The sequence below is a fragment of the Bombina bombina genome, chromosome 5 (genome assembly GCF_027579735.1).
Source record: "Bombina bombina isolate aBomBom1 chromosome 5, aBomBom1.pri, whole genome shotgun sequence".
NCBI lineage: Eukaryota > Metazoa > Chordata > Amphibia > Anura > Bombinatoridae > Bombina > Bombina bombina.
Window position 1 is genome coordinate 1,065,153,046 of NC_069503.1, and position 19,374 is coordinate 1,065,172,419.

General features: G+C 40.7%; 1 protein-coding gene across 2 annotated transcripts in view; it reads right to left on the minus strand.

Moving 5' to 3' along the window:
• Positions 1-19,374, minus strand: part of TATDN1 (TatD DNase domain containing 1) — a 106,314-nt gene that overhangs the window by 11,264 nt on the left and 75,676 nt on the right. For both annotated transcript variants that reach the window (XM_053715341.1, XM_053715342.1), the window contains one exon: positions 15,380-15,450. In XM_053715341.1, the coding sequence (XP_053571316.1) occupies positions 15,380-15,450 (71 nt within the window). The remainder of the gene's footprint in view (positions 1-15,379; positions 15,451-19,374) is intronic.

The following is a 19,374-nucleotide window of genomic DNA, read 5'->3' on the forward strand; positions in this document are numbered from 1 at the left end:
CCAAGGACCAACGAGAAAGGAAAAGCCAAGGGTGAAGTGGTGACTGGAGTATAAATTAAAAAATATTTACCTGCCTTAAAAACAGGGCGGGCCGTGGACTGATCACACTACAGAAGAAAGGAATTTATCAGGTAAGCATAAATTATGTTTTCTTCTGTTAAGTGTGATCAGTCCACGGGTCATCATTACTTCTGGGATACCAATACCAAAGCAAAAGTACACGGATGACGGGAGGGATAGGCAGGCTCTTTATACAGAAGGAACCACTGCCTGAAGAACCTTTCTCCCAAAAATAGCCTCCGATGAAGCAAAAGTGTCAAATTTGTAAAATTTGGAAAAAGTATGAAGCGAAGACCAAGTTGCAGCCTTGCAAATCTGTTCAACAGAGGCCTCATTCTTGAAGGCCCAAGTGGAAGCCACAGCTCTAGTAGAATGAGCTGTAATTCTTTCAGGAGGCTGCTGTCCAGCAGTCTCATAAGCTAAACGAATTATGCTACGAAGCCAAAAAGAAAGAGAGGTAGCGGAAGCTTTTTGACCTCTCCTCTGCCTGTAAGTAAAATTTTAGAGCACGGACTACATCCAGGTTGTGCAGTAGACGTTCCTTCTTTGAAGAAGGATTTGGGCATAAAGAAGGAACAACAATCTCTTGATTGATATTCCTGTTAGTAACTACCTTAGGTAAGAACCCAGGTTTAGTACGCAGGACTACCTTATCCGAATGAAAAATCAAATAAGGAGAATCACAATGTAAGGCTGATAATTCAGAGACTCTTCGAGCCGAGGAAATAGCCATTAAAAATAGAACTTTCCAAGATAACAACTTTATATCAATGGAATGAAGGGGTTCAAACGGAACGCCCTGAAAAACATTAAGAACAAAGTTTTAAACACAGGCTTAATCCTGGTCAAAGCCTGACAAAAAGCCTGGACGTCAGGAACTTCTGACAGACGTTTGTGTAACAGAATGGACAGAGCTGAGATCTGTCCCTTTAATGAACTAGCAGATAAACCCTTTTCTAAACCTTCTTGTAGAAAAGACAATATCCTAGGAATCCTAACCTTACTCCAAGAGTAACCTTTGGATTCACACCAATATAGGTATTTACGCCATATCTTATGGTAAATCTTTCTGGTAACAGGTTTCCTAGCCTGTATTAAGGTATCAATAACTGACTCAGAAAACCCACGTCTTGATAAAATCAAGCGTTCAATTTCCAAGCAGTCAGCTTCAGAGAAGTTAGATTTTGATGTTTGAAGGGACCCTGTATCAGAAGGTCCTGTTTCAGAGGTAGAGACCAAGGTGGACAGGATGACATGTCCACCAGGTCTGCATACCAAGTCCTGCGTGGCCACGCAGGTGCTATTAGAATCACTGATGCTCTCTCTTGTTTGATTCTGGCAATCAATCGCGGAAGCAACGGGAAGGGTGGAAACACGTAAGCCATCCTGAAGTCCCAAGGTGCTGTCAGAGCATCTATCAGGACTGCTCCTGGATCCCTGGATCTGGACCCGTAACGAGGAAGCTTGGCGTTCTGTCGAGACGCCATGAGATCTATCTCTGGTTTGCCCCAACGTCGAAGTATTTGGGCAAAGACCTCCGGATGAAGTTCCCACTCCCCCGGATGAAAAGTCTGACGACTTAAGAAATCCGCCTCCCAGTTCTCCACTCCCGGGATGTGGATTGCTGACAGGTGGCAAGAGTGAGACTCTGCCCAGAGAATTATCTTTGATACTTCCATCATAGCTAGGGAGCTTCTTGTCCCTCCCTGATGGTTGATGTAAGCTACAGTCGTGATGTTGTCCGACTGAAACCTGATGAACCCCCGAGTTGTCAACTGGGGCCAAGCCAGGAGGGCATTGAGAACTGCTCTCAATTCCAGAATGTTTATTGGCAGGAGACTCTCCTCCTGACTCCATTGTCCCTGAGCCTTCAGAGAATTCCAGACGGCACCCCAACCTAGAAGGCTGGCGTCTGTTGTTACAATTGTCCAGTCTGGTCTGCTGAATGGCATCCCCCTGGACAGATGTGGCCGAGAAAGCCACCATAGAAGAGAATTTCTGGTCTCTTGATCCAGATTCAGAGAAGGGGATAAGTCTGAGTAATCCCCATTCCACTGACTTAGCATGCACAGTTGCAGTGGTCTGAGGTGTAAGCGTGCAAAGGGTACTATGTCCATTGCCGCTACCATTAAGCCGATTCCCTCCATGCATTGAGCCACTGACGGGTGTTGAATGGAATGAAGGGTGCGGCAAGCACTTTGAAGTCTTGTTAGCCTGTCCTCTGTCAGGTAAATCTTCATTTCTACAGAATCTATAAGAGTCCCCAGGAAGGGAACTCTTGTGAGTGGAACGAGTGAACTTTTCTTTTCGTTCACCTTCCATCCATGTGAACTTAGAAATGCCAGCACTAACTCTGTATGAGACTTGGCAGTTTGAAAGCTTGAAGCTTGTATCAGAATGTCGTCTAGGTATGGAGCTACCGAGATTCCCCGCGGTCTTAGTACCGCCAGAAGAGCACCCAGAACCTTTGTGAAGATTCTTGGAGCTGTAGCCAATCCGAATGGAAGAGCCACAAACTGGTAATGCCTGTCTAGGAAGGCAAACCTTAGGTACCGATAATGATCTTTGTGAATCGGTATGTGAAGGTAAGTATCTTTTAAATCTACAGTGGTCATGTACTGACCCTCTTGGATCATAGGTAAAATTGTCCGAATAGTCTCCATCTTGAACGATGGAACTCTTAGGAATTTGTTTAGGATCTTTAAGTCCAGGATTGGTCTGAAAGTTCCCTCTTTTTTGGGAACCACAAACAGATTTGAGTAAAACCCCTGTCCCTGTTCCGATCGTGGAACTGGATGGATTACTCCCATTAACAAGAGCTCTTGTACGCAGCGTAGAAACGCCTCTTTCTTTGTCTGGATTGTTGACAATCTTGACAGAAGAAATCTCTCTCTTGGAGGAGAGTATTTGAAGTCCAGAAGGTATCCCTGAGATATTATCTCTAGCGCCCAGGGATCCTGAACATCTCTTGCCCAAGCCTGGGCGAAGAGAGAAAGTCTGCCCCCCACTAGATCCGATCCCGGATCGGGGGCCCTCAATTCATGCTGTCTTAGGGGCAGCAGCAGGTTTCCTAGTCTGCTTGCCCTTGTTCCAGGACTGGTTAGGTTTCCAGCCTTGTCTGTAGCGAGCAACAGCTCCTTCCTGTTTTGGTGCAGAGGAAGTTGATGCTGCTCCAGCTTTGAAATTACGAAAGGAACGAAAATTAGACTGTCTAGTCTTGGCTTTGTCCTGAGGCAGGGCATGGCCTTTACCTCCTGTAATGTCAGCGATAATCTCTTTCAACCCGGGCCCGAATAAGGTCTGCCCTTTGAAAGGCATATTAAGCAATTTAGACTTAGAAGTAACATCAGCTGACCAGGATTTTAGCCACAGCGCCCTGCGTGCCTGAATGGCGAATCCTGAATTCTTCGCCGTAAGTTTAGTAAGATGTACTACGGCCTCCGAAATGAATGAATTAGCTAGTTTAAGGACTCTAAGCCTGTCCATAATGTCGTCCAGAGTAGCTGAACCAATGTTCTCTTCCAGAGACTCAATCCAGAATGCCGCTGCAGCCGTGATCGCGCAATGCATGCAAGGGGTTGCAATATAAAACCTTGTTGAACAAACATTTTCTTAAGGTAACCCTCTAACTTTTTATCCATTGGATCTGAAAAAGCACAGCTATCCTCCACCGGGATAGTGGTACGCTTAGCTAAGGTAGAAACTGCTCCCTCCACCTTAGGGACCGTTTGCCATAAGTCCCTTGTGGTGGCGTCTATTGGAAACATTTTTCTAAATATCGGAGGGGGTGAGAACGGCACACCGGGTCTATCCCACTCCTTAGTAACAATTTCAGTAAGTCTCTTAGGTATAGGAAAAACCTCAGTACTCGTCGGTACCGCAAAATATTTATCCAACCTACACATTTTCTCTGGTATTGCAACTGTGTTACAATCATTCAGAGCCGCTAACACCTCCCCTAGTAATACACGGAGGTTTTCCAGTTTAAATTTAAAATTTGAAATATCTGAATCCAGTCTGTTTGGATCAGAACCGTCACCCACAGAATGAAGTTCTCCGTCCTCATGTTCTGCCACCTGTGACGCAGTGTCTGACATGGCCCTAATATTATCAGCGCACTCTGTTCTCACCCCAGAGTGATCACGCTTACCTCTTAGTTCTGGTAATTTAGCCAAAACCTCAGTCATAACAGTAGCCATATCCTGTAATGTGATTTGTAATGGCCGCCCAGATGTACTCGGCGCTACAATATCACGCACCTCCCTCTGAGCGGGAGATGTAGGTACTGACACGTGAGGCGAGTTAGTCGGCATAACTCTCCCCTCGTTGTTTGGTGAAATTTGTTCAATTTGTACAGATTGACTTTTATTTAAAGTAGCATCAATACAGTTAGTACATAAATTTCTATTGGGCTCCACTTTGGCATTGCAACAAATGACACAGGTATCATCCTCTGAATCAGACATGTTTAACACACTAGCAAATAAACTTGCAACTTGGAAATACAATTCAATTAGAATAATATTAAAGGTCCTCTCACACATCCTATCTAGTCGTTGGGTGCAAGAGAATGACTGGGAGTGATGTAGAGGGGAGGAGCTATATGCAGCTCTGCTGGGTGAATCCTCTTGCACTTCCTGTTGGGGAGGAGTAATATCCCAGAAGTAATGATGACCCGTGGACTGATCACACTTAACAGAAGAAATTTACTTTTACAATTTAATTCTATTATCAAATTTGTTTCATTATCTTGGTATCCTTTTGTTGAAGCTTAAGTGCAGTAATGCATTACTGGGAAATAGCTGTATACATATCTGTTAAACCAATGTCAAGAGGTTTTTTATATGCAGCCACTAATTACCAGCTAGCTCCTGAGCCTACCTAGGTATGAGGGACACCAAGAGAACAAAGCAAATTTGATTAATTTTTTTAATAAATTGGAAAGATATTTAAACTTGCATTCTCTATCCGAATCATTAAAGTTCTGTCCTTTTATGTCTTATATGTAACCTTGTGAATAAGAAAAAAGGTTGCCCCTCTTGATAAATATTATCTGCTATACCACTTTTTTATTTTTTATTTTATTGTAAACAACTGTTCCGATGTAAACAAATTGAAATCACGAGATTGTGCACATGATCGCGAGATTTCAATTATTGGATCGGGTCTGGGGGGCGTTCCTATAACCCTAGGAACGCCCTCAAGACCGCGATCAAATCTAAGAAGCACAGTAGGCTTCAGGACAGCCGTTGGCTATGACGTTCTATTCCGTCATAACGGCTTTAAAGCCCAGTGTAATTATGATGGAATAGAAAGGCATAATGGCATTAAAAGGTTAAAGGATTAGGTTTTTTTATCCATTTATGAATAAATAAGATACAATTCTTAATTGCAAGTTTTGAAACTGTTTATAATATATATTTCTTTCATGTAATTAGCAAGAGTCCATGAGCTAGTGACGTATGGGATATACATTCCTACCAGGAGGGGCAAAGTTTCCCAAACCTCAAAATGCCTATAAATACACCCCTCACCACACCCACAAATCAGTTTTACAAACTTTGCCTCCTATGGAGGTGGTGAAGTAAGTTTGTGCTAGATTCTACGTTGATATGCGCTCCGCAGCAGGTTGGAGCCCGGTTTTCCTCTCAGCGTGCAGTGAATGTCAGAGGGATGTGAGGAGAGTATTGCCTATTTGAATTCAATGATCTCCTTCTACGGGGTCTATTTCATAGGTTCTCTGTTATCGGTCGTAGAGATTCATCTCTTACCTCCCTTTTCAGATCGACGATATACTCTTATATATACCATTACCTCTACTGATTTTCGTTTCAGTACTGGTTTGGCTTTCTACAACATGTAGATGAGTGTCCTGGGGTAAGTAAGTCTTATTTTCTGTGACACTCTAAGCTATGGTTGGGCACTTTTTTTATAAAGTTCTAAATATATGTATTCAAACATTTATTTGCCTTGACTCAGGATGTTAAACGTTCCTTATTTCAGACAGTCAGTTTCATATTTGGGATAATGCATATGAATAAATTAATTTTTTCTTACCTTAAAATTTGACTTTTTTCCCTGTGGGCTGTTAGGCTCGCGGGGGCTGAAAATTCATTCATTTTATTGCGTCATTCTTGGCACGGACTTTTTTGGCGCAAAATTTTTTTCTGTTTCCGGCGTCATACGTGTCGCCGGAAGTTGCGTAATTTTTGACGTTTTTTTGCGCCAAAAGTGTCGGCGTTTCGGATGTGGCGTTTAAAAAAATATGGGCGTCACTATTGTCTCCACATTATTTAAGTCTCATTATTTATTGCTTCTGGTTGCTAGAAGCTTGTTCACTGGCATTTTTTCCCATTCCTGAAACTGTCATTTAAGGAATTTGATCAATTTTGCTTTATATGTTGTTTTTTCTATTACATATTGCAAGATGTCCCACGTTGACACTGAGTCAGAAGATACTTCAGGTAAATCGCTGCCTGGTGCTGGAGCTACCAAAGCTAAGTGTATCTGCTGTAAACTTATGGTATCTGTTCCTCCAGCTGTTGTTTGTACTGATTGTCATGACAAACTTGTTAATGCAGATAATATTTCCTTTAGTACTGTTACATTACCTGTTGCTGTTCCATCAACATCTAATACTCAGAGTGTTCCTGATAACATAAGAGATTTTGTTTCTAAATCCATTAAGAAGGCTATGTCTGTTATTCCTCCTTCTAGTAAACGTAAAAAGTCTTTTAAAACTTCTCATTTTTCAGATGAATTTTTAAATGAACATCATCATTCTGATTCTGATAATGGTTCTTCTGGTTCAGAGGATTCTGTCTCAGAGGTTGATGCTGATAAATCTTCATATTTATTTAAAATGGAATTTATTCGTTCTTTACTTAAAGAAGTCCTAATTGCATTAGAAATTGAGGATTCTAGTCCTCTTGATACTAAATCTAAACGTTTAGATAAGGTTTTTAAATCTCCTGTAGTTATTCCAGACGTTTTTCCTGTCCCTGGTGCTATTTCTGAAGTAATTTCCAGGGAATGGAATAATTTGGGTAATTAATTTACTCCTTCTAAACGTTTTAAGCAATTATATCCTGTGCCATCTGACAGATTAGAGTTTTGGGACAAAATCCCTAAGGTTGATGGGGCTGTCTCTACTCTTGCTAAGCGTACTACTATTCCTACGGCAGATGGTACTTCCTTTAAGGATCCTTTAGATAGGAAAATGGAATCCTTTCTAAGAAAAGCTTACTTGTGTTCAGGTAATCTTCTTAGACCTGCTATATCTTTAGCGGATGTTGCTGCAGCTTCAATTTTTTGGTTAGAAGCTTTAGCGCAACAAGTAACAGATCATAATTCTCATAGCATTATTACTCTTCTTCAACATGCTAATAATTTTATTTGTGATGCCATCTTTGATATCATTAGAGTTGATGTCAGGTATATGTCTCTAGCTATTTTATCTAGAAGAGCTTTATGGCTTAAAACTTGGAATGCTGATATGTCTTTTAAGTCTACTCTGCTTTCCCTTTCTTTCCAGGGTAATAAATTATTTGGTTCTCAGTTGGATTCTATTATCTCAACCGTTACTGGAGGGAAAGGAACTTTTTTACCACAGGATAAAAAATCTAAAGGTAAATTTAGGTCTAATAATCGTTTTCGTTCCTTTCATCACAACAAGGAACAAAAGCCTGATCCTTCATCCTCAGGAGCGGTATCAGTTTGGAAACCATCTCCAGTCTGAAATAAATCCAAGCCTTTTAGAAAATCAAAGCCAGCTCCTAAGTCCACATGAAGGTGCGGCCCTCATTCCAGCTCAGCTGGTAGGGGACAGATTACGTTTTTTCAAAGAAATTTGGATCAATTCCGTTCACAATCTTTGGATTCAGAACATTGTTTCAGAAGGGTACAGAATTGGCTTCAAGATAAGGCCTCCTGCAAAGAGATTTTTTCTTTCCCGTGTCCCAGTAAACCCAGCGAAGGCTCAAGCATTTCTGAAATGTGTTTCAGATCTAGAGTTGGCTGGAGTAATTATGCCAGTTCCAGTTCTAGAACAGGGGCTGGGGTTTTATTCAAATCTCTTCATTGTACCAAAGAAGGAGAATTCCTTCAGACCAGTTCTGGATCTAAAAATATTGAATCGTTATGTAAGGATACCAACATTCAAAATGGTAACTGTAAGGACTATCCTGCCTTTTGTTCAGCAAGGGCATTATATGTCTACAATAGATTTACAGGATGCATATCTGCATATTCCGATTCATCCAGATCACTATCAGTTTCTGAGATTCTCTTTCCTAGACAAGCATTACCAGTTTGTGGCTCTACCGTTTGGCCTAGCAACAGCTCTAATTTTTACAAAGGTTCTCGGTGCCCTTCTGTCTGTAATCAGAGAACAGGGTATTGTGGTATTTCCTTATTTGGACGATATCTTGGTACTTGCTCAGTCTTCACATTTAGCAGAATCTCATACGAATCGACTTGTGTTGTTTCTTCAAGATCATGGTTGGAGGATCAATTTACCAAAAAGTTCATGGATTCCTCAGACAAGGGTAACCTTTTTAGGTTTCCAGATAGATTCAGTGTCCATGACTCTGTCTTTGACAGACAAGAGACGTCTAAAATTGATATCAGCTTGTCGAAACCTTCAGTCACAATCATTCCCTTCGGTAGCCTTATGCATGGAAATTCTAGGTCTTATGACTGCTGCATCGGACGCGATCCCCTTTGCTCGTTTTCACATGCGACCTCTTCAGCTCTGTATGCTGAACCAGTGGTGCAGGGATTACACAAAGATATCTCAATTAATATCTTTAAAACCGATTGCACGACACTCTCTGTCGTGGTGGACAGATCACCATTGTTTAGTTCAGGGGGCTTCTTTTGTTCTTCCGACCTGGACTGTAATTTCAACAGATGCAAGTCTTACAGGTTGGGGAGCTGTGTGGGGGTCTCTGACAGCACAATGGGTTTGGGAATCTCAGGAGGTGAGATTACCGATCAATATTTTGGAACTCCGTGCAATTTTCAGAGCTCTTCAGTCATGGCCTCTTCTAAAGAGAGAATCGTTCATTTGTTGTCAGACAGACAATGTCACAACTGTGGCATACATCAATCATCAAGGAGGGACTCACAGTCCTCTGGCTATGAAAGAAGTATCTCGAATTCTGGTATGGGCGGAATCCAGCTCCTGTCTAGTTTCTGCGGTTCATATCCCAGGTATAGACAATTGGGAAGCGGATTATCTCAGTCGCCAAACGTTACATCCGGGCGAATGGTCTCTTCACCCGGAGGTATTTCTTCAGATTGTTCTAATGTGGGGACTCAAGCGGAAGCAGTGGATGCATTGTCACTTCCTTGGAAGTATCATCCTGCCTATATCTTTCCGCCTCTAGTTCTTCTTCCAAGAGTAATCTCCAAGATTCTGAAGGAATGCTCGTTTGTTCTGCTGGTAGCTCCAGCATGGCCTCACAGGTTTTGGTATGCGGATCTTGTCCGGATGGCCTCTTGCCAACCGTGGACTCTTCCGTTAAGACCAGACCTTCTGTCTCAAGGTCCTTTTTTCCATCAGGATCTCAAATCCGTAAATTTAAAGGTATGGAGATTGAACGCTTGATTCTTAGTCAAAGAGGTTTCTCTGACTCTGTGATTAATACTATGTTACAGGCTCGTAAATCCGTATCTAGGGAGATATATTATAGAGTCTGGAAGACTTATATTTCTTGGTGTCTTTCTCATCATTTTTCCTGGCATTCTTTTAGAATTCCGAGAATTTTACAGTTTCTTCAGGATGGTTTGGATAAAGGTTTGTCTGCAAGTTCCTTGAAAGGACAAATCTCTGCTCTTTCTGTTCTTTTTCACAGAAAGATTGCTAATCTTCCTGATATTCATTGTTTTGAACAAGCTTTGGTTCGTATAAAACCTGTCATTAAGTCAATTTCTCCTCCTTGGAGTTTGAATTTGGTTCTGGGGGCTCTTCAAGCTCCTCCGTTTGAACCTATGCATTCATTGGACATTAAATTACTTTCTTGGAAAGTTTTGTTCCTTTTGGCCATCTCTTCTGCCAGAAGAGTTTCTGAATTATTTGCTCTTTCTTGTGAGTCTCCTTTTCTGATTTTTCACCAGGATAAGGCGGTGTTGCGAACTTCTTTTAAATTTTTACCTAAGGTTGTGAATTCTAACAACATTAGTAGAGAAATTGTGGTTCCTTCATTATGTCCTAATCCTAAGAATTCTAAGGAGAAATCATTGCATTCTTTGGATGTAGTTAGAGCTTTGAAATATTATGTTGAAGCTACTAAGAATTTCCGAAAGACTTCTAGTCTATTTGTTATCTTTTCCAGTTCTAGGAAAGGTCAGAAGGCCTCTGCCATTTCTTTGGCATCTTGGTTGAAATCTTTAATTCATCATGCTTATGTCGAGTCGGGTAAAACTCCGCCTCAAAGGATTACAGCTCATTCTACTAGGTCAGTTTCTACTTCCTGGGCGTTTAGGAATGAAGCTTCGGTTGATCAGATTTGCAAAGCAGCAACTTGGTCTTCTTTGCATACTTTTACTAAATTCTACCATTTTTATGTGTTTTCTTCTTCTGAAGCTGTTTTTGGTAGAAAAGTACTTCAGGCAGCTGTTTCAGTTTGAATCTTCTGCTTATATTTTCAGTTTTTTTCTTTATAAGATTTAAACTTTATATTTGGGTGTGGATGGATTTTTTTCAGCGGAATTGGCTGTCTTTATTTTATCCCTCCCTCTCTAGTGACTCTTGCGTGGAAGATCCACATCTTGGGTAGTCATTATCCCATACGTCACTAGCTCATGGACTCTTGCTAATTACATGAAAGAAAACATAATTTATGTAAGAACTTACCTGATAAATTCATTTCTTTCATATTAGCAAGAGTCCATGAGGCCCACCCTTTTTTTTGTGGTGGTTATGATTTTTTTGTATAAAGCACAATTATTCCAATTCCTTATATTTATGCTTCGCACTTTTTTCTTATCACCCCACTTCTTGGCTATTCGTTAAACTGATTTGTGGGTGTGGTGAGGGGTGTATTTATAGGCATTTTGAGGTTTGGGAAACTTTGCCCCCCCTGGTAGGAATGTATATCCCATACGTCACTAGCTCATGGACTCTTGCTAATATGAAAGAAATTAATTTATCAGGTAAGTTCTTACATAAATTATGTTTTAAACAGATTTATTTCTTATTGTTGGTGTTAGCTAGTGATAGCGCCCTCTTACCGTTCGTTTAAACATTATATGTAACCTTAACATTGAAAGTGCATAGCAAAGAACTAAATGAAAAAACTCTGAACAGAAGTTTAGTGAGGAATTTCAAAGTAAGCTATGACCTGAGGGAAATCACAAATCCGCAATATCCAACATGCTGTACTACTGCACACACAACCCTTTGAGTGCTAACGACAGCTCTGAGCCGTCGCAAATTTTCCCAGTCGGGTGCTGACGACGACTCAGAACCGTCGCTAGCACTCACCCACCTTGAGGGCAATCTGGGGACTCCCATTGACTCCCACCCTGCGGCGATCGGGCCTGTATAGTGACAGGCATCGCCGGGGCATCACGTTTTGCATGATGTCACCTCGCAACTTTATTGAAAAAATATAATGGACAGTATAGGGAAATGGGGGCATGCTGCTTAGAAGCCTGTATCTCAGGCATCTAAGCAGCTACAGACCCCCAAGACCCACCGTTGGAAAGGGGATCTGAACAAACAAAAAAAGGTTAAAAAAAATAAATGTAAAAAAACAAAAAATAAAAAAATCCATCTTAGCACTCAAAGGGTTAACCATTGATTTGAAATGGAGTACAAACTGTAAACAGTATAGAGATTGCACACAAGCGTCACTAGCATTCTATACTATGTACATGTACCCTCCTCTTGTATTCTAGGCCATAGGAAGGACAGTACTAATACAAAGACATCATGCATTAGAATGTCCCCTAAGCCTAGTTACTGACCATAGCTGTAAGCAGTGATGTGCAGTCACTAGAGGCAGGTGAGGCAGGGCCTCACCTCTCATATGGGCAAAAATATATATATTTTTATTGGCTTTAAAAAAAATTGCAATATTTTTTCCCCCCCAGCATTTTTTTTCACAGCTACATGTTGTGCAATGGAGAGGCAGAAGCAGGTCTGCCCACCATTACACAACATGCTGCGCCACCTACTGGATGAAAGTGGTTAAGATCATTGCATGGCCCATAACTGTTTATTTGAGGCAGTCCTATTTGGGCTGACCCAATCCAGTGAAAGGCATTAGTAAGTGGAACTTAGGGTTGGGGCTAGATGTTAAATCATATAAAACAAAACAAAAACGGAAAAAAACAACTTTCATTTATTTTGTTGCTGTCCTGTGAAGCTGCCAGCTTTGCTAAAGTGAAAAAGAGAGTTCTCTACTTCCGCTCCAAGTGCAGTGGAATGTTCCCCTGTCACTTCCTTACAGAGCAGGAAGAGATGCAGACTTGCAGTGTTTTAGCCACATTTTATTGAAGTAAGTTCTGCAACCTTAGATTTTGCTGAAAGGGATTCCGTTAGTGAAAATTCTAATTTAATGAATGTGGTTTGGTGTTTTTTGTGTTTTACGCTTTTACAGCAGTTTAAGGATCGTTTTTGTATTTTGTTTACTCAAAATTTACACCCACCCACTACCTTAGCAGCTTGCCTCTGTACTTCACACTAATTTATAGTCTCACTTTCTGAACTCTCTGTAGCTCTGCTGTTTTATTACTTAAAAATGCAGTGGTCCCTCCCCCCTTGTGTGTGTGTGTGTCTCTCTCTCTCGCTCTCTCTATCTATCCATCTCTCTCCTTATGTGACGTTCTCCCCCATGGTCTCTTTCTCTCTCTCTGTCTCTCTTCCTCCCCCTCTGACTCTCTCATCCCTTATGTGTCTCTCTAACCCTCTGTGTGTGATTGTGTCTCTCTCTCTTTCTCTAACCCTCTGTGTGTGATTGTGTCTCTCTCTCTTTATCTAACCCTCTGTGTGTGATTGTGTCTCTCTCTCTCTTTCTCTAACCCTCTGTGTGTGATTGTGTCTCTCTCTCTAACCCTCTGTGTGTGATTGTGTCTCTCTCTCTTTCGCTAACCCTCTGTGTGTGATTGTGTCTCTCTCTCTTTCTAACCCTCTGTGTGTGATTGTGTCTCTCTCTTTCTTTCTCTCTCTCTCTAACCCTCTGTGTGTGATTGTGTCTCTCTCTCTCTCTCTCTAACCCTCTGTGTGTGATTGTGTCTCTCTCTCTTTCTAACCCTCTGTGTGTGATTGTGTCTCTCTCTCTTTCTTTCTAACCCTCTGTGTGTGATTGTGTCTCTCTCTCTCTTTCTAGCCCTCTGTGTGTGATTGTGTCTCTCTCTCTTTCTCTCTCTCTATGTATGATTGTGTCTCTCTCTCTTTCTCTCTCTCTGACCCTCTGTGTATGATTCTGTCTCTCTCTGTTTCTCTCTCTCTCTCTCTAACCCTCTGTGTATGATTGTGTCTCTCTCTCTTTCTCTTTCTAACCCTCTGTGTGTGATTGTGTCTCTCTCTTTCTCTCTCTCTCTCTCTCTCTCTCTCTCTCTCTCTAACCCTCTGTGTGTGATTGTGTCTCTCTTTTTCTCTCTCTCTCTCACCCTCTGTGTGTGATTGTGTGTCTCTCTCTTTCTCTCTAACCCTCTTGTCTCTCTCTCCCCCTCTCCCCCCCCCCCCCCCCGAGTGCTTTTCTGTGTTTCTGTCTACCTTTTATTTATTTAATTAATTAATTGGTAGCGCCATCTGATGGTGTGGCTTTATTTAAAGGGGTGGGGTCAAGCGCTCCACCATCTTTAAATTTCACCAGCCTCCACTGGATCAAGACATTTTTATATTTACTGAATAATGAAGGAATCTATAAGCATAATTTGCAGCATTAAAGTAAAAAGTATGTTTAAAACATTTTAATGGGCATGGATTTCTAGATCTCATAATCAGAGCAAGCATTTTTTTTTTATCTGGCAAGAGTTTCTGTTACAATCCTTTAGACTAAAATCAGATGTTTACTAAGTTGACCAGTTTTCCAAGACACCATTTAAAGGGACATGAAACCCATATTTTCTTTCATGATTTAGGAAGAGCATGAAATTTTAAATAACTTTCCAACTTACATCTAATATCTAATTTTCTTCATTCTTTTGATATCCTTTGTTGAAAACATATCTAAATATGCTCCGTAGCTGATTGGTGGCTGCACATAGATACCTTGTGATTGGCTCACCCATGTGCATTGCTAGTTCTTCAACAAAGGATATCTAAAGAATGAAGGTGTATCCTAGCCACTGCCTCACCAGCCTCTGACGTCACTGCTGTAATGTCAATCCTAATCAAATCTGGGACACATTTGAAAGTGACTAGAATGATCTTTTTGTTTAGTCATGTAAAAATCCCTACTGGAAATAAATGTTTAATGTTACAAGAACAAATAAAATACAGATTCTGACAGCTGTATTATGTTGGCTCCTAATAGGCTAAGTTTTGAGTTGTTCGCTTCTTGGATTGTTAAGTAGCTTCACTCAAAGTGAAAGTCAAGCCTAGTGTTTGTAAAACACATGGATTGACATTTAAAACAAATAAAGGGGACTTTCATTCATAAAGTATAACATACTTAATGAGAAAGCTCCTTTATTTGTTTCAAGCGATCGCTGCTCTGAGCTGTTAAGGCAACCCACTGGCAGATCGCTGTTTTGCTAGGGAGACGAGCCGGATTTACCGCACGTCTATTGGCTAAAAGGTGAAAACGTCAACTTAGCAAAACCGCGATCTGCCGTGTGCTACCATAGCAGCTTAGAGCGGCGATCGCTTGAAACAAACTTCATGAATGAAAGTCTCCTGTATTTGTTTCAATAGTCAATCCTAGTGTTTCACAAACGCTAGGGTTGACTTTCACTTTAAGCAGGGAAATAATTCAGATCTGGTCTGTTAGTATTCCCAGAGGACTGGATAAGGGAAACACTGGAAGTGGAACGATAGCATAAGACTGTGTCCTCCCTTGCAGCAAAAGGATGCTAAGTAGTGTTAGAGACAGTGTAGTCATCTGTTGTTTTGTTATATCTAAGGATATTTCAATTTTTCTAAACCCTTTTTCTTGCCTAAATAAACTAATGCCCATCTCCCCGAGTAAAGAAGTGTCAGTCGTTCTTATCAGTCAGTGAGAATTAGCAGGAAGTACAAATACAATACTGCAGTATCTGTTTAAATTCAAACAGTTTTTACATCAGAAAAACAACATGGAAATGATGCTCTTTCATGTGTATAATAAGTACAATGTACCTTTTAATTAGATGATGTAAATCTTACCTGTCTCAATCATCAATCTCTCGCTGGGTATTGACTTGAGCACTTCTAAATTGGACTCTGTTTTTAGTGAGCTAAAATGGGTTGAAAAAAAACAAAAAAGTTTAAATTACTATTTAACCCTTTCAAATATTCTGTATGAATCAGTATGTTGTTTTGCAGACAGGTGTATTGATAAATACTAGCTAACAATTTAGACATAATAAGCATAATGCAGCCTCACTATGAAATGTAATACAAATGTCAAAATTTAACAGTAACAGTGGAGGCAGCAGAGACAGAAACTTGTCCTGTCTGGGCTATAAGCAAAGTACTTATTTAACCCCTTAAGGACCAATGACATGCCAGGTAAATTATGGAAAAACTGTCAGTTTGTGACCATGGACGTACCTGGGACATCATCCGGTAAAAAGAGCGCTGGAAGCGATCAGTGATCTCTTCAGCCGCTCTTAGTGTATCGCTATGCTGCAGAAAAATAATATGTAGAGCAGAAGTGTGGGGGGGGGGGGGAAGGAGGGAGAGGGGGGCTCCTATAGTGCAAAAGGGTATAAAGGGTGGGAAAGCAAACTGGGAGGGGGAGGGTAATGAGGGGGGGCAGCTACACTACATAAATTTTTTTATATTGGTTTATTTATTAAATAAAATAAATATAAATTACCTAAGATGGCGGCTAATAGGTAGAGGGGGGAGGTTTAGAGAGCTGTTTGGGGGGGGGGGGATCAGGGAGGTTGGGGGGGATCCTACAATGCAGAAAATATAAAACAAAAAAGCGCCTTATTTTCATACTGGCAGACTTTCTGCCAGTACTTAAGATGGTGGTGACCATTGGTGGGTGGGGTAGATTAAGAGAGCTGCTTGGGAGGGGTCAGGTTGGAGGTTAATCTATACACTAAAGCTAAAATTAACCTTACAAGTTACCTAACTCCTTCACTACTGGGAATAATAAAAGTGTGGTGCTAGTTAACAAATGTCTAACAGGTACGCTCGCCACTATTCCGGCCCAGCATATCTGCTTTTCGCGGCGGATGCCATAGGAATCAATGGGAGTCTGAAAGCAGCGAAAGCTATGTTCGCTGCTGCCCGATATCCTATTGATTCCTATGGGAGAATAAAAGTTATGTTTACACCTAACACCCTAACATATACCCTGAGTCTAAACACCCCTAATCTGCCGCCCCAACATCGCCACCACCTACATTATACTTATTAACCCCTAATCTGCCGCCCCCTACACCGCTGCCACCTACATTATGTTATTAACCCCTAATCTGCCGACCCGACATCGCCGCCACCTACATAAAAGTATTAAGCCCTATCCCGCTGCTATTAACCCCTAAACCCCTGGCCTCCCACATCAGTACCACTTACTAAACCTATTAACCCCTAAACCTAACAACCCGCTAGCTTTATATTGAATATTAACTTATCCCTATCTTATAATAAATTTAAATTTACCTTTAGATTTAAATTAAACTTTATTAAACTAATAATTAATCTACCCTATTATACTAAAATTACATTAAACTATATTAGACTAATAATTAATCTACCCTATTATACTAAAATTACATTAAACTATATTATATATTTAGAAACCTAACCCTACTCAAATTATTTAAATTTACTATTACAAATTACAAAGTTACAAAAAAAAAAACCCCCCACTAAGTTACAAAAAATAAATTATCATATATTTAAACTAATTACACCTAATCTAAGAGCCCTATGAAAATAACCCCCCCCCCCCAAAAAAAATAAAATAAAAAAAACCTAGCCTACAATAAACTACTAATGGCCCTTAAAAGGGCCTTTTGCAGGGCTTTGCCCCAAAGAAATCAGCTCTTTTACCTATAAATAAAAAATACAAATACCCCCCAACAGTAAAACACACCACCCACACAACCAACCCCCCAAATAAAAACCTAATCTAAAAAACCTAAGCTCCCAATTGCCCTGAAAAGGGCATTTGTATGGGCATTGCCCTTAAAAGGGCATTTAGCTCTTTTTCAAAAGCCCAAACCCTAATCTAAAACTAAAACCCACCCAATAAACCCTTAAAAAAGCCTAACACTAACCCCCATAGATCCAGTTACAGTTTCTAAAGAGCCGACATCCATCCTCAACGAAGCGGCAGAAGTCCTTATCGAAGCCAGCAGAAGTCTTCATCCAGCCGGGCAGAAGTCTTCATCCAGACGGCATCTTCTATCTTCATCCATCTGGCGCGGAGCGGCTCCTTCTTCAAGACATCCGACGCGGAGGGACGCCATCTTGGATGACGTCATTTAAAGGAACATTCAGTGTTGAAGAAGACGTTGACCGAAGAGGTCAACGTCTTCTTCAACACTGAATGTTCCTTTAAATGACGTCATCCAAGATGGCGTCCCTTAGATTCCGATTGGCTGATAGAATTCTATCAGACAATCGGAATTAAGGTTGAAAAAATCCTTTTGGCTGTTGCAATCAGTCCAGCTCCATGGATAAATGGTTACTTTGTTTAGAAGCCCAAATTGTTTGCCTATGCAGTTTTGTTCTTCTTGTTTATCTAAGACTTTAAAATATAAAGACAGTTAGAAAAAATGTGTGTGTGGGGGGGGGGGTTCAATTTTTTCATCATATTTTATAAAACAAATTTATAGTAAATTATAAGATATGATGAAAATAATGGTATCTTTAGAAAGTCCATTTAATGGTGAGAAAAACAGTACAGTATATAATATGTGTGGGTACAGTAAATGAGTAAGAGGAAAATTACAGCTAAACACAAACACCGTAGAAATGTAAAAACAGCCCTGGTCCTTAACTGTAAGAAAATTGAAAAACGGTCTGGTCACTAAGGGGTTAAATGGATATAAAACCCATTTCTCTTGTAAGGTGTATCCAGTCCACGGGTTCATCCATTACTTGTGGGATATTCTCCTTCCCAACAGGAAGTTGCAAGAGGACACCCACAGCAGAGCTGTCTATATAGCTCCCTCCCCTAACTGCCACCCCCAGTCATTCTCTTGCAACTCTCGACAAGATAGGAAGTATAAGAGATATGTGGTGACTTAGTGTAGTTTTTACCTTCAATCAAGAGTTTGTTATTTTTAAACAGTACCGGCGTCGTACTGTTTTACTCCCAGGCAGAAATTAGAAGAAGAATCTGCCTGGAGGTTGATGATCTTAGCGGTTTGTAACTAAGGTCCATTGCTGTTCTCAAGCATAACTGAAGAGTATGGGAAAGACTTCAGTTGGGGGAACGGTCTGCAGATTACCTGCTTTGAGGTATGTTCAGTATATTTATTTCTAGAGAGATGATAAGATCTAGAAAATGCTGACAGAGCCTTGTATAATTGAGGTAAGCCTGATGCAGTGATTTAACAACGACTGGGATCATGCTTACAAAAAAGGGTAATATTCATGTTAATACTCATATTTCTTAGTGACAAAACGTTTACATGTTATATAGAAAGAACGTTTTTTCTCTGAGGGTGATAAATCGTTTTTTGGGGCCTAGTTTCCACATGGCTAGTCAGATACTCCTAGGAGTATTTTCTTAAGGCCCTCTGACATCGAGTGCATGGTGGGAGGGGCCTATTTTCGCGCTCTGGATGCACAGTTCATATTCAGACTGAGACATCCAGCTTCCCTAAAGGAGTCCTCTGGCATCTGAGGACCACTATAGAGGGCTTATTTCTTCCCTAAATCGTATTTGAGAGCAGGTAGGAGCCACAGCAGAGCTGTGGCAAGGTGTTTAACTGTTTATTAACGCTTTTTAACGTTTTTCAAATCCGGTTTGGGGCCTAAAGGGTTAATCATCCATTTGCAAGTGGGTGCAAAGTTGCTTTAGTCCCTTATACACACTGTAAAAATTTCGAAGAGTTTACTACTTTTTAACACTGTTTTGCAGTTTATGTGATAGTTTTTTTCTCTTAAAGGCACAGTACCGTTTTTGTTTAATTGCTGTTTCACATTTATTAAAGTGTTTTCCAAGCTTGCTGGTCTCATTACTAGTCTGT